Source organism: Nothobranchius furzeri, chromosome 19, assembly GCF_043380555.1.
Source record: "Nothobranchius furzeri strain GRZ-AD chromosome 19, NfurGRZ-RIMD1, whole genome shotgun sequence".
Lineage (NCBI taxonomy): Eukaryota > Metazoa > Chordata > Actinopteri > Cyprinodontiformes > Nothobranchiidae > Nothobranchius > Nothobranchius furzeri.
The window spans coordinates 26,711,695-26,724,956 of NC_091759.1; the positions used below are offsets into that span (position 1 = coordinate 26,711,695).

The 13,262-nt window shown below is 52.4% G+C and overlaps 3 protein-coding genes across 4 annotated transcripts; 1 reads left to right on the forward strand and 2 right to left on the reverse strand.

The window, feature by feature from the left end:
* Positions 1 to 1,287: 1,287 nt before the first annotated feature.
* cdca8 (cell division cycle associated 8) lies at positions 1,288 to 9,289 on the reverse strand. Of its 2 annotated transcripts, none has more exons than XM_070547334.1 (11): positions 9,200 to 9,289; positions 8,877 to 9,002; positions 8,481 to 8,609; positions 8,302 to 8,342; positions 7,586 to 7,658; positions 7,455 to 7,513; positions 7,311 to 7,387; positions 7,143 to 7,241; positions 5,021 to 5,150; positions 4,829 to 4,915; positions 1,288 to 1,471 (listed from the first exon to the last, which is right to left on the reverse strand). In XM_070547334.1, exons 2-11 carry the CDS (start codon positions 8,965 to 8,967, stop codon positions 1,436 to 1,438), a joined length of 822 nt encoding a protein of 273 aa, XP_070403435.1. In that variant the 5' UTR covers positions 8,968 to 9,002; positions 9,200 to 9,289; the 3' UTR covers positions 1,288 to 1,435. The 2 variants fall into 2 exon arrangements, with proteins under 2 accessions (XP_070403435.1, XP_070403434.1); XM_070547333.1 differs by having other exon boundaries at positions 7,586 to 7,661.
* Positions 9,290 to 10,260: 971 nt separating this feature from the next.
* Positions 10,261 to 11,607, forward strand: airim (AFG2 interacting ribosome maturation factor). The gene is made up of 4 exons (XM_070547336.1): positions 10,261 to 10,626; positions 10,931 to 11,104; positions 11,175 to 11,293; positions 11,378 to 11,607. The coding sequence occupies exons 1-4, from the start codon at positions 10,370 to 10,372 to the stop codon at positions 11,416 to 11,418; spliced, it is 591 nt and encodes a 196-aa protein (XP_070403437.1). The 5' UTR covers positions 10,261 to 10,369; the 3' UTR covers positions 11,419 to 11,607.
* A 68-nt stretch (positions 11,608 to 11,675) lies between these two features.
* On the reverse strand, positions 11,676 to 12,732 carry cldn35 (claudin 35). The gene has a single exon (XM_070547335.1). The coding sequence runs from the start codon at positions 12,499 to 12,501 to the stop codon at positions 11,818 to 11,820; it is 684 nt and encodes a 227-aa protein (XP_070403436.1). The 5' UTR covers positions 12,502 to 12,732; the 3' UTR covers positions 11,676 to 11,817.
* Between the last annotated feature and the right edge of the window lie 530 nt (positions 12,733 to 13,262).

Consider the following 13,262-nt stretch of genomic DNA (forward strand, 5'->3'; position numbering starts at 1 on the left):
TCTGGGTGGGTTCTGATTTTTGTCTCTGTGACCTGAGTGTGCAGCTGCCACCACACCTGCTCACTCAGAAACAAACTGGAAAGCAGTCGTTTTCTGCCCACTCGGAGAATGAGAGAACAGATGCAGAACCTGAGCAGATGTTCAGGTTCTAACGATGATCAGAACCACACGCTCTGCTAAACACATCAGCCCGCTCCACAAGAGACAGAACATGTGAGACGGAGACAGATGGACTGTTCTGGGGCCGCGGGAAGGTCCAGCATGTGACGCATAAGACTCATGATATGTTCTGACCCAGACGGGCCCAGTTCTGACTGGAGGGTTCTGGTGTCCCCGAAGGTCAGAGTGCAGGGTTCCATCCTGTGACCCCGACAGCATTCAGGTAGAACCTCACAGAAAGGAACTGGGTCCAAGGGTCCGGTGAGAGCAGAAGCAGGTCTGAGTCCAGACACCAGAACCATCTATGATGCACCATCTCCACCTGCTGCTTACGGGCCAGAACTACAGCTGGTCTCACACAGCTGGTCCCGACCCGGTAGACTGCAGAACCCTCAGAGTCTGTGTCCACAAGTAGCCTTGACTATGACCAAGGTGGTGGCTTCAGAACACCTGTGGACAGGTGAGACGTCCCACTGGGAACAACAAACGGGCCAGTTTCATTTCTGGCTTTTATCATTTTTCTGTTGAAGCACAAACTCAAACGTCTGATTTTCAGTCAATTTTATTTACTGACTTTCAGTTTCATTTACCAATAAACCAGTCCGAACCAGTATAAACCAGTCTGAACCAGTATAAACCAGTCTGAACCAGTATAAACCAGTCTGAATCAGGATAAACCAGTCTGAACCAGTATAAACCAGTCTGAACCAGTATAAACCAGTCTGAATCAGGATAAACCAGTCTGAACCAGTATAAACCAGTCCAGACCAGTATAAACCAGTATAAACCAGTCTGAACCAGTATAAACCAGTCTGAATCAGGATAAACCAGTCTGAATCAGGATAAACCAGTCTGAACCAGTATAAACCAGTCCAGACCAGTATAAACCAGTATAAACCAGTCCGAACCAGTATAAACCAGTCTGAATCAGGATAAACCAGTCTGAACCAGTATAAACCAGTCCAGACCAGTATAAACCAGTATAAACCAGTCTGAACCAGTATAAACCAGTCCAGACCAGTTTAGGCCAGTATAAACTAGTATAAACCAGACCAGACCAGTATAAACCAGTCTGAACCAGTATAAACCAGTAAAAATCAGTACAAACCAACATCAGCGCCACTAAAACCAAAAACAGGATCAGACTGAACATAAAACAGGGACTAGTGAATATTTACAGGACTAAAGTTCTGAATGTTCTTAGGTTTCAGGGACAAGAGGAGAACTTCGGGACGCTCCAGAACCCGGACACTAGAACACGGAAGGTCAGATGGAGTCACTCGGCCGTCCCACACAGAGCCGTCAGGCGATTCTGTCAGAGAGGAAAGAAAAAGCAATCAGATCTTTGATCCGTGACGGGAAACACGATCGGGAAACCTCCTCGCCAGAACATTTTTTAGGATCCAAGAGGGTCATGCGAGTCCTGCGGGATTCCCGTGAAATGGGAGTCGAGTTCTTCATAATCACGTGACTGGGACAGAACAGGAAATGTAAATACGTTTGGATTTCTGTTCAATATGAAACGCCTTTTAAATGAACGTGCCGTTTCACGTTAGTCCTGTCTGACCTGTGTCACCTGTCTAACCTGTGTCACCTGTCTAACCTGTGTCACCTGTCTAACCTGTGTCACCTGTCTGACCTGTGTGACCTGAGTCACCTGTCTAACCTGTGTCACCTGTCTAACCTGTGTCACCTGTCTAACCTGTGTCACCTGTCTGACCTGTGTCACCTGTCTAACCTGAGTCACCTGTCTAACCTGTGTCACCTGTCTAACCTGTGTGACCTGTCTAACCTGTGTGACCTGTCTAACCTGTGTCACCTGTCTGACCTGTGTCACCTGTCTAACCTGTGTCCGTAGCAGCACGTCATTACAGAAGCTAATCAAGCCGCTAAGATACCTTTCAGCTTCAGCAGTGTGTGTGTGTGTCTGTGTGTGCCTGTGCGTGAGTGTGTGTGCATGCATGTGTGTGTCTGTGCATGTGTGTGTGTGTGCATGTGTGAGTGTGTGTGCATGCATGTGTGTGTCTGTGCATGCGTGTGTGTGTCTGTGCGTGCCTGTGCGTGTGTGTGTATGCACACATGTGTGTCTGTGCATGCGTGCGCGCGTGTGTGTCTGTGCGTATATGTGCGCGTGTGTGTGAGTGTCTGTGCGTGCATGTGCGTGTGTGTGCGAGTGTCTGCGTGGGTGTGTGTGTGTCTGTGCATGCGTGTGTGTGCACGCGAGTGTCTGTGCACGCGCGTGCGTGTGTGTGTGTGTGTGTGTGTGTCTGTGCGTGCGTGTGTGTCTGTGCATGCGTGCGTGTGTGTGTGTGTGTGTCTGTGCATGCCTGTACGTGCGTGCATGTGTGTGTGTGAGTGTCTGTGCATGCTGTGTGTGCCTGTGCATGCGTGTGTGTGTGTGTGTGTCTGTGCATGCCTGTACGTGCGTGTGTGTGTGTGTGTGTCTGTGCATGCCTGTGCGTGCGTGTGTGTGTGTGTGTCTGTGCATGCCTGTGCGTGTGTGTGTGTGTGTGTCTGTGCATGCCTGTACGTGCGTGCATGTGTGTGTGTGAGTGTCTGTGCATGCTGTGTGTGTCTGTGCATGCCTGTGCGTGCGTGTGCCCGTGCGTGCGTGTGTGTGTGCACGCATGTGTGTGTGCGTGTGTCTGTGCGTGTGTGTGTATCTGTGCATGCCTGTGCGTGTGTGTGTATCTGTGTGTGTGTGCATGAGTGTGTGCGTGAGTGTGTGCATGCCTGTGTGTGTCCGTGCGTGTGTGTGCATGCCTGTGTGTGAGTGTCTGTGCGTGCGTGTGTGTGTGTCTGTGCATGCATGCGTGTGCAAGCGAGTGTCTGTGCACGCGCGTGCGTGCATGTGTGTGTGTGTGTGTGTGTCTGTCTGTGCGTGTGTGTGTCTGTTTGTGCGTGTGTGTCTGTGCATGCGTGCGTGTGTGTGTGTGTCTGTGCATGCGTGTGTGTGTGTGTGTGTGTGTCTGTGCATGCCTGTACGTGCGTGCATGTGTGTGTGTGAGTGTCTGTGCATGCTGTGTGTGTCTGTGCATGCCTGTGCGTGCGTGTGCCCGTGCGTGCGTGTGTGTGTGCACGCATGTGTGTGTGCGTGTGTCTGTGCGTGTGTGTGTATCTGTGCATGCCTGTGCATGTGTGTGTGTCTGTGTGTGTGTGCATGAGTGTGTGCGTGAGTGTGTGCATGCCTGTGTGTGTCCGTGCGTGTGTGTGCATGCGTGTGTGAGTGTCTGTGCGTGCGTGTGTGTGTGTGTGTGTGCATGCGTGTGTGCGTGTCTGTGCGTGCGTGCCTGTGCGTGCGTGTGTGCGTGTCTGTGCGTGCGTGTGTGTGTGTGTGTGTCCGTGCGTGTCTGTGCATGCCTGTGCGTGTGTGTGTGCATGAGTGTGTGCGTGAGTGTGTGCGTGAGTGTGTGCGTGTCTGTGCATGCCTGTGTGTGTGTGCATGAGTGTGTGCGTGTGTGTGCATGAGTGTGTGCGTGTGTGTGCATGAGTGTGTGCGTGTGTGTGCATGAGTGTGTGCGTGTCTGTGCATGCCTGTGCGTGTGTGTGTGTGTCTGTGTGTGTGTGCATGAGTGTGTGCGTGTGTGTGCATGAGTGTGTGCGTGTCTGTGCATGCCTGTGTGTGTGTCCGTGCGTGTGTGTGCATGCGTGTGTGCGTGTCTGTGCGTGTGTGTCCGTGCGTGCCCGTGAGTGTGTGCGTGCACGTGAGTGTGTCTGTGCATGCCTGTGCGTGTGTGTGTGTCTGTGTGTGTCCGTGCCCGTGAGTGTGTGCGTGCACGTGAGTGCATGCCTGTGCGAGCGTGTGTCCGTCTGTGTGCCCGTGAGTGTGTGCGTGTGAGTGCGTGCGTGCGTGTGTGTGTGTGAGTGTGTGCGTGTGAGTGTGTGTGCGTGCGTGTCTGTGTGTGCGTGCGTGTGAGTGTGTGTGTGTGAGTGAATGTGTGTGTCCGTGCCCGTGAGTGTGTGCGTGTGAGTGCATGCCTGTGCGAGCGTGTCCGTCTGTGTGCCCGTGAGTGTGTCCGTCTGTGTGCCCGTGAGTGTGTGTGTGCGTGCGTGTCTGTGTGCGTGTGTGTGAGTGAATGTGTGCGTGTGAGTGTGTGAGTGAATGTGTGCGTGTGAGTGTGGACAGAACATCTGGTGTGTTAGAGTGAACTACAAATCCTTCAGGAGGAAAGAACCATGAATCTGGTCATGTGGTGAATAGCAGCTATGCTGGGGGAGGGGCTTCTGTGGTGATGTCACATATGCAGCGTGCTGATTTCTGCTGTAGCCATGCTACTTATGAACTTTACCAGCTGATGAATCTCACAGGACCGGGCAGGTGTGGTAGAAACAGCAGCATAGTAGAAGTACAGCACGAGTGTTCCAGCATCTGAGGCAGAGCGGGTTAGAAGTACCCTTCAGCCCGGTTCAGCCCGGTTAAGGGACCGGAGCTCACCAGAACGGGAGGAGACGAGGCTCTCCACAGCAGCGGTGTCATCATGGCCGCTACGTTACGGCCCTGGTGGTGAGCAACACTCCAGATTCATGCTCAGGTCTGCAGCCTGACGTGTCCTCTGAAGGGACGAGGACACGCTCCTCTAACAGGATGCTGTGATTTGATTGGCTGCAGCACCTAGCTGCCCCGCCCCATGGGTCCAGATGTTTCACTCTGGAACAGCTGATCATTCACCTGCAGATGTCGAATGCTTCTCAGAGCCGTCTCGTCCAGCAGGGACAGGTCCACCGAGTCCATCTGACTGGCCAGCAGCTGCAGGTTCTGTAGCACAGATCACAAGTCCGTCACGGACACATCCTCCAGTCCGAGTCACACAAACACCAAGTGTTTCAGTTCAACAACTCCAACAGGTCCGCTCACGCTCACCTCTCCGTTCCCCACAGGAACGCTGATGACGATGTCCTGACTTCCCGCTGCGATGGGAGACCCGTTGACGGAGATGCTGTAGACTTTCTCTTTGTGACGAGGAACTCTCACCACGGGAGTTTTAGGAAGTCTGAGGAGACAAAGTACGAATGCTGACTGGGACACATTCAACAGGACCGAGGGACTCGGATGCAGGTTCCAATTCCCGGTCTCCTGATTGGGTCGGTCTGGATCCAACGCCAGATCCACACGGACCACAGAGCTCATCTCTTTATACGGCGTTATCGCGTGAACTCGGATTTGGTGTTCTGGCCGGAGTGGATATCTGGAGACGCTCAGCCAAACGACAACGGTGCCTCCGGAACCAGACCGCACCCGTTCTGTAGTTGGTGTGAATCAGGCACCGGGCCGGAGGTACTAACGCAGAACGACAGCAGCGTCCACACCTCACCCTCTCATTAAAGGGATGAAACCCTGAAAAACCACGTTTTAATGGTTCTGTCTGATTCTAACGGGTCACTCTGATGCAGGCTGAACGTGAAAATAGACGACGGTTAGCAGCTGAGCTTTACCACAGGTGCTCGCTAGGTAAGCTCAGGATGGGAAACGTCAAGCAGGTCTGAAAAACTGTTAGAAAAAGCGACACAGCTCAAAACTCAGAGCGTAATCGTACCCGCAGCCATGTGAGCAGCGGCAGGGTTGGCTGGACTACAAATGAGGAGGTGTTTAGATGTTGTGGGCTTGCAGGCACAGCTGTGGCACCTTCCTCCTAAAGAGGAAGAGGAGCGCATCCGTTTTAGCACCGTGGAATCTCCACGGATCAGGAGCGAATGTGCTTGTTTCTGACACAGGGGTGACATCACGCAGGGGTGACATCATCCAGGGGTGACATCACGCAGGGGTGACATCATCCAGGGGTGACATCACGCAGGGGTGACATCACGCAGGGGTGACATCACGCAGGGGTGACATCATCCAGGGGTGACATCATCCAGGGGTGACATCACCCAGGGGTGACATCACGCAGGGGTGACATCGCGCAGGGGTGACATCATCCAGGGGTGACATCATCCAGGGGTGACATCACGCAGGGGTGACATCATCCAGGGGTGACATCACGCAGGGGTGACATCACGCAGGGGTGACATCATCCAGGGGTGACATCACCCAGGGGTGACATCACGCAGGGGTGACATCATCCAGGGGTGGCATCACGCAGGGGTGGCATCACGCAGGAGTGACATCATCCAGGGGTGACATCATCCAGGGGTGACATCACGCAGGGGTGACATCATCCAGGGGTGACATCACCCAGGGGTGACATCATCCAGGGGTGACATCACCCAGGGTGACATCATCCAGGGGTGACATCACACAGGGGTGACATCATCCAGGGGTGACATCATCCAGGGGTGACATCACCCAGGGGTGACCTTTGCAACACCCAAAAGTCGTGGGGTCATTTGAACGTGTTTTCTTGTACCGATCTAATTACCGTTTAGGAACCGGTATCAAGTGAAAACTATTCAATAGTCAACACTAGACAACGCCTTGGCTAGCATAAGCTAACCATTAGCATTAGCAAATCCACCACACAGCAGAACTCCTCCAGCCTTGTGTTATTGGAGGAGATAAAATATCAACGATGCAGAGTAGTCAGTGTTGGAGTCGTGTTGTTGTTAGCCAATCAGAGCGGAGATGTCCACATATCAGGAAGTAAGACTCCAGATCCCGCCCTCCGAAGCTCAGCTCTGATCTGGCTCGCTGCTTGTTTCTAGAAATGGTGCACCAGTGTTTTCAGTCCCCTGAGAACGACCTACAAGTCATTCATTCCTACTAGAGACCACCGCAGCTTAAACGAGCGTTCCACACCTTTAACCGAGTGCGCTGGTTCTGGTTTAACTGGTGGAACCAGAACCAGAACCAGGGCACAGTAAAAGCTTCTATGGACCAAAACAATCAGAGGTTCTGACCAGCCGATCACAGATGGAACTGATCACATGGCTCTCATTACACTGATTGGCAGAATGAAAAGGTTTTATTTTGAAAGTCGAGCTGTCTCCCTTTTTTCTCTGGGGAGAGGCGTTTAAGGACCGCCCCTCGGAGGCCAGGTGAGGCTTACCTGGGGTCGAAGCGTGGGGTGATGAGAGGAGTCTGTCCCATCATTAGGGAGGAGTCCAGCACGGATCTGGCAGGAGTGACCATCGGCTTCCTGTTGGAGCTGCACACACTCACAGTCAGAGCCAACACACCTGAGGGGGCGGAGCTTCAGCTAAGGAAACACACTCACTGTCTGACGACGGCGCTCTGTTTGCTGACCGCCTTGGATCGTTTTGATGAGGACGGGGGCTTCTTGCTTGTTCTCCCCTAAAATAAAAAGCCTATGAAACAAGCAGAGCGATGCATTCTGGGTAAAAACCAGAAAATCAGAAACCTTCTTTGAGGTCAGCAGGTTTTCATCTTCTGAGGAGGCTCCACCTTTCTTCTTCACCGCTGCAAGTCAGAAGGGACAGGAACAGCTCAACTTTGTTCCTTCAACAGAACCTTACGCCGACACAAACCTACTCTTCTGGATGGATTTCAGGACGGAGTGGTCGTCGGCAACGACGCTCTCGCAGATCGCATCCTCCTCTTCTCTCTGCTTAAACACAAATAAAGCAGGAAGTCAGCAGTGTCCAGGCCTCCAGAACCGCCATCCGGCAGCTTCTAGAGGTCCCTCTGCTCCAACACGCCTGCTTGTATTCAGCAGGTGGTTCACCAGCAACCATGAAGGGTGAGTTGAAGCAGAGAAACAACACGCTGGATAGGATCCCTGGAGGAGCTGGGCCCTCGTTTATCAGCCGTACTTAGAACAGATCTGTGCGTGGAACGTTTGTACTCCTGTTCCTAATCACAAGAACAGCGGTGACCATGCGTAGGAGCAGCATCTAGAGGTGGAGCGGGGAACGGCTGTTAGATAACTGGAGCTAAAACCAATAATGGACGCGTGTGACCGACGGGAATCTGATGTGCCATCATGGCGGATCGGTTACTCCCTAACCCAACAGACACGAGCACCTGGGTACGGAACGTGCGTGCGAGACGCCACCGCACGTTTCTTAAATCAGGTCTTTGACCGTTCGCTCTAACGTTCTAAGTTTCCGTCACAGGCAGGAACAGAAGACGCTTGATCAGTGAGGGCCCTGGTGTAGATTCATTCATCCAGGATGGCTTGAGACTGGACTAGAGGACAACCCTCTTCACAAGCAGAAGAAAACTCTGGCGGTGACGGGGGAACTCACCTTTGTGTCGCTGACTTCTGGGGTTTTGGGTTTTTCAGCACCTGTACAGAAACCGGAAGTAAAAGACGGGAATGCTCCTCCTGGGTGTCTCTGGTGACAGTCAGTCTGAGAAGAAGCTCAGAGTGCTGGTTCTGACCCGCTTCATGGTGAGCTCAGCGGTGTGTGTGAGGAGGACTTACTGCAGTGCTCCAACCAGACGGCCTGTCGCTCAGCTTTGGATAGTTTGATCAGAGCCATGTCGTAGCGGTTGTCCACGTCCTTCAGCAGGCCTTCCAACTGCCCCTGCAGCTGGTCCACCCTGGTTTTCACTGCGCGCGCGCGCGCACACACACACACACACACACACACACACACACAAACTCTTTTCACTTCCTCGTCCCATAAAGTCAGTTATTCTGCTTGAAGTTAAAACTTTTTTTTAATCCTTCAAAACAACAAATTCCAGCGTTTGAGTGACTTGAAGCCCAGTAAGAGTCTGCTAGTAACGGGTTCTGGTTAACTCGGGTTAGCGCTCACTAACCCAGACCCTTTAGAGAGTGTCTGCTAGCATCTGAGTTCTTAGGCTAATTCTGCACCTTCGCTGTCGTAGTCGTGCAGAAAAGCTTCGATCTTCGCGACCTTCGGGTTGTTCTTCTGCTGCCTGGTGGTTCTCTTCCGTGGAGCCATGTCAGCGCGGAGTGGAAGGATTTAGTCCAGAGAGTCTGAAACCGTTTCACAGAAGATAAGCTTTAGCTAAAAGAGCAGGCACGAGGACGTTATCCGCTGACTGCGCTAGCTAGTTATTTAGCATCAGGGCTTCGCGCGGATTTTTCTACCGACCATTTATTCACACATCTTATAAAATTGATAAAACATCACTTTAATCCGATTTATCAGCCTTAAATTAGAGAAAAGTCACCTGCGTTTCTTTTGCCGCTTACTTCTTCCTACTAGACGTTTTAAAATTCTGCGCTGGGACACGTCAGCCAATGAGGACGTACGTTTTTACTGCGTCACAACACTGAGGCGTTTACCAGCGCTTGGCAAACGTGCATTACTGCCATCACGTGGCTTGGGGTGTAGTAACAGTCACGTTATTAGGGTACTCGGTGACAACAGCCATATGTACATAAATGTTTATGTGTTGTATTTATGTTTATTATATAAACATAAATGTTTATATATACATATCTATGGCAACAGCTGTCTCTGTGGCTCGCGCTGCACGCAGAGCTCTGACGGAAACTTTGTTTCACCAACAAACGTTCCGTTCTTCCTCGTTGTGAGTTTCTATTGGATCAATATCTTTATGAATTGGTCCTTGATCGGGACTTAAAGAACAGCTAAATATGAATAGGTGTGTGTAGGTTTTGACTTACGTGTTATAAACAGGAAGATTGTTACTGAATGATTAATGTGTTCATTCTATCATTTTCTTTTACAAGAACAAAGTTTACTGAAGCTCATTCTTTCATTTCAGTAGTTTTATTCCGTTTGTAAAACTGAACATTGTTAAATGTAAAGGGTGGAAAATAAACGCTGTGGTCTTTAACGTGTTTAAGCGCCATTAAAACTGTGTTTATTATTTATTAACAGGGTGTACGTTATGTTCCGACACGCACTGCTGTCTTCATGGATAAATAAAAACATTCCTAACTACTGGATCTTTTCCATGCTACGTTCACTGACAACGTATAAAGTAGGAATTTCCTACACTTGTTACATAAAACATACTTTTGAACTGTAGCCGTAACTTTGCTGAATTCCGTGTTTGTCAAATGACGTAATCCTGTCTTTAGACTATATAAAACATTAAAATTGCATCATTTAGAATTACTGCCGACTACAAATGAATCACAGGACTAGAGTTTAGATCACCCTAACGACTGCACCCCCCACACGTGTTGTTTATATGGTCAACGGTGATGGAGTTGAAATGGAGCTCGAGTGAGAGCTCGGACTTCTGAGGTGCCCTGAACGCATCATAAGTCATTGTTTACATCCGGAGACCGGAAGCGGGCTCTAGACGTGAGCTGCCGCGTGGAGACGTGCGTGAAGTAGGAACGGGTTCGAGCAGGAGAACCGGAGCATGTCCGAGCCGCTGCAGGAGGCGCTGAGGAGGAGCTTCGTGAGTCTGGAGAAGCAGCGGGAGGTCTGGAGGAGCGTGTTGGAGGAGTGCAGCCCGCTCATGGAGGCTCTGGGGAACCTGGCGGAGCAGATGAGCGCGCTGACCCGCGTCCAGCTGCTCGACACGCCGCTCCGAGTCTTCCCGCAGCTGGAGGAGCTGCTGCGGGTCAAGCTGCTGCAGGCTGCGGACACGGTGCTCCAGAGGCTCGGTGAGAACATGTGAGTCAGAGCCCTCAGAACCACGCTGGCGGGAAATAAACGTACGTCAGCGTTAGTTATTGTCATCAATAATCGGAGCTTCGGGGTGATACTGACATCTAGTGGTCAGAAGTAGAACAACACCCGTTCCAGGGTTATGATGGAGCGCATGCGCGTTGGCTATCCATCTTAGCTGGACGTTATAACTATGATCCACTTACTTTTTAATTGTTTCTCCCATTTTATTCTCATCTTTTTAGTTATTTATTGTGAAGCAGCTCGTGACCCATCTTCTGACGGTCCATGTGTTGTGTTCCTCCTCCAGGTGCCGTCTGCAGTCCATCAGAGATTCCATCAGTAGCCAGGCCTCTGCTCTCCTGCAGCAGTACCAGCAGAGTTCTGTGGACCTGACGATGCTGACGGAGCGCTCGGCCACCGTCCCGTCTCTGGCCGACATGCTGCAGTGGATCCAGGACGCTGAGCGCTTCTACAGGCAGCAGTATCCTTCCTGTGGGCCTCCTGGCATTCCCGTTATCCTGCTGTTGTCGTTTCCCTGAACTCATCTTCAGATTCCTACAGAGGAAAGCTCTGCTGCAGACGCTGAGGCCGGACCAACTCCTTCTGCTGGAATCTGCTCCCAAAAGGTGGAAATCTCTGGAGTCTCCGAGTGCCGATCAACAGATCACAGGTGAGTCGTGACACGTGGACCAGAGCCCACCCCCATGTTCAGGTCTCCCAACGGTCCGATTTGCTGGATTTTGTCTCTTTTCAGATTCACTCTGCAGACTCTCTCTCTTCATCCAGCCTCAGTGAGCTAGCGAGGGTTCGCTGACCCGACCCGACCCGACCCGAGGACACAAGACGCTTCCAGCTCTTAATGTCAAACGCTTTTATTTGAAAACCAGAAGTTTGTGTGAAGATCTGGAGAGATTACAGCCTGCACCGCACACGCTAACAAGCTAGCACGCCAAATAGTTCAGTCTCTGTCACACACACACACACTCACACACACACACACACACACTCACACACACACACACACACACACACACACACACTCTCACACACACTCTCACACACACTCTCACACACACACACACACACACACACTCTCACACACACACACACACACACTCACACACTCACACACACAGTCCTGTGTGTAAATAAATAAATAAATAAAGGGTCACTCTGTTAGTGGTACCCCCCCCCCTAGACGTACTCCTTCAGAGGGACGTTGTTGGAGATGATGGGTTTCGGTGGTTCCGGTGCGGGCGAGTTGGCGAAACTCCGGCCGACGTAGCCGCGACGGTACCGGCCGCCCCGCTCCATCAGCGGACAGGTGCTGCTCAGCACGGCGCCGCTGATCATCAGGATGACGGCGGCGGCCCAGCCCAGGTAGATGGCCTGACCCAGCTCCCGCTTGTGCATGACGGGAACGTTGGGGTTGTAGAAGTCCTGGACCACCGTGTTGGCGGTCCAGGAGACCGGGATCAGAACACACAGGCCGGTGACGATGAAGAGAATTCCTCCTGCCAGCGCGATTCCCGCTTTGGCCCGGCGGTCGTCTCCGGCGCAGGTGGTGCACTTCATTCCGCAGCAGGACACGGTGCAGGACAGCCAGCCCATGAAGATGGCGAGGCACATGAGGGCGCGAGCGGCCTGGATGTCCGGCGGCAGCGCCAACATGGAGTCGTAGGTCTTACACTGCATGTGACCCGTGGTCTGGTAGATGCAGTTCATCCAGATGCCCTCCCACTTCATCTCCGACGTCAGGATGTTGCTGCCGATGAAAGCCGACACCTTCCACTGAGGCAGCGCCGTGACGGCGATCGCCATGATCCAGCCCGTCACCGCGCACGTGAAGCTGATCAGCTGCATCCCCGTGTTCACCATGGCGACGGCTGCTGGCGGGAGGCTCTGTGCGTCGGCTCGGGTTCTCTGATCCCCCTTCTCTTTCCTTTGATCGGAATGTCAGAAAGCCTTCAGCCTCGTCCTCCTCCTCATCAGCATCTGCTCCGAGTTCCTCCGGTCCCCAGGTCCCTTTGGGCCCTTGGACTTGGTTTGTCCCCAGTCAGAGGCTCCAAGGGTATGGCTGTCCTCTGCTCGGCCCCTCGTCTCTGGATCACCAACACGAAGACTTTCTCTGTCTTTTGTTCTCGACGAGGACCTGATGCATTATTCAGCAGCGGCGCTGTGACCTTTGACCCCGGCGCGGTCAACGGATCCGATCAGAGTGGGCTGCTTGTCCGAGTCCAGTTCAGACTCGGTGCCGTGTCCTGGGCCGGTGACCTTACGGAGACCTGATATACAAAGCTCTGGTGCTACCTGGATCGGCTCTGACTCTGGAAAGAAACCCGTCCAGAACCAGCGAGCTGCTTCAGAACCTGATCAGCTGTTTTGATGATCGGTCGGTTTAAATGTCTCCAGCTGAAGTGTCTCCTCCCAGGTGTCCACTTCAGCCCCTCCCCCAGCGACCGGCCCAAATGGGTCAGTCCGATTCTCAGAAGGTCTGAAAGAACAGGCTGGTGCGGCTCGACCCGCAGGTTCTGCTGTCAAACCAGATAGGGAGAACTGGACAGGTGTGTGTAGGGGGGGGGGGGGGGGGCTTTGCTCACAGCAGAACCGTTCACAGATCAGCTGATAAACACACTGAG

What these genes read in the sequence shown, in the direction of transcription:
- airim (XM_070547336.1), top strand. Translation starts at nt 10,370, where the DNA reads ATGTCCGAGCCGCTGCAGGAGGCGCTGAGGAGGAGCTTCGTGAGTCTG. An exon ending in CAGAGGCTCGGTGAGAACAT is followed by an intron (nt 10,627 to 10,930) that starts GTGAGTCAGAGC and finishes TTCCTCCTCCAG; the next exon opens with GTGCCGTCTGCAGTCCATCA. An exon ending in TGCCGATCAACAGATCACAG is followed by an intron (nt 11,294 to 11,377) that starts GTGAGTCGTGAC and finishes GTCTCTTTTCAG; the next exon opens with ATTCACTCTGCAGACTCTCT.
- cldn35 (XM_070547335.1), bottom strand. Translation starts at nt 12,501, where the DNA reads ATGGTGAACACGGGGATGCAGCTGATCAGCTTCACGTGCGCGGTGACG.
- cdca8 (XM_070547333.1), bottom strand. Translation starts at nt 8,967, where the DNA reads ATGGCTCCACGGAAGAGAACCACCAGGCAGCAGAAGAACAACCCGAAG. An exon ending in CAGAAGTCAGCGACACAAAG is followed by an intron (nt 7,662 to 8,301) that starts GTGAGTTCCCCC and finishes TTTGTGTTTAAG; the next exon opens with CAGAGAGAAGAGGAGGATGC. An exon ending in CAGAGCGCCGTCGTCAGACA is followed by an intron (nt 7,242 to 7,310) that starts GTGAGTGTGTTT and finishes GAGTGTGTGCAG; the next exon opens with CTCCAACAGGAAGCCGATGG.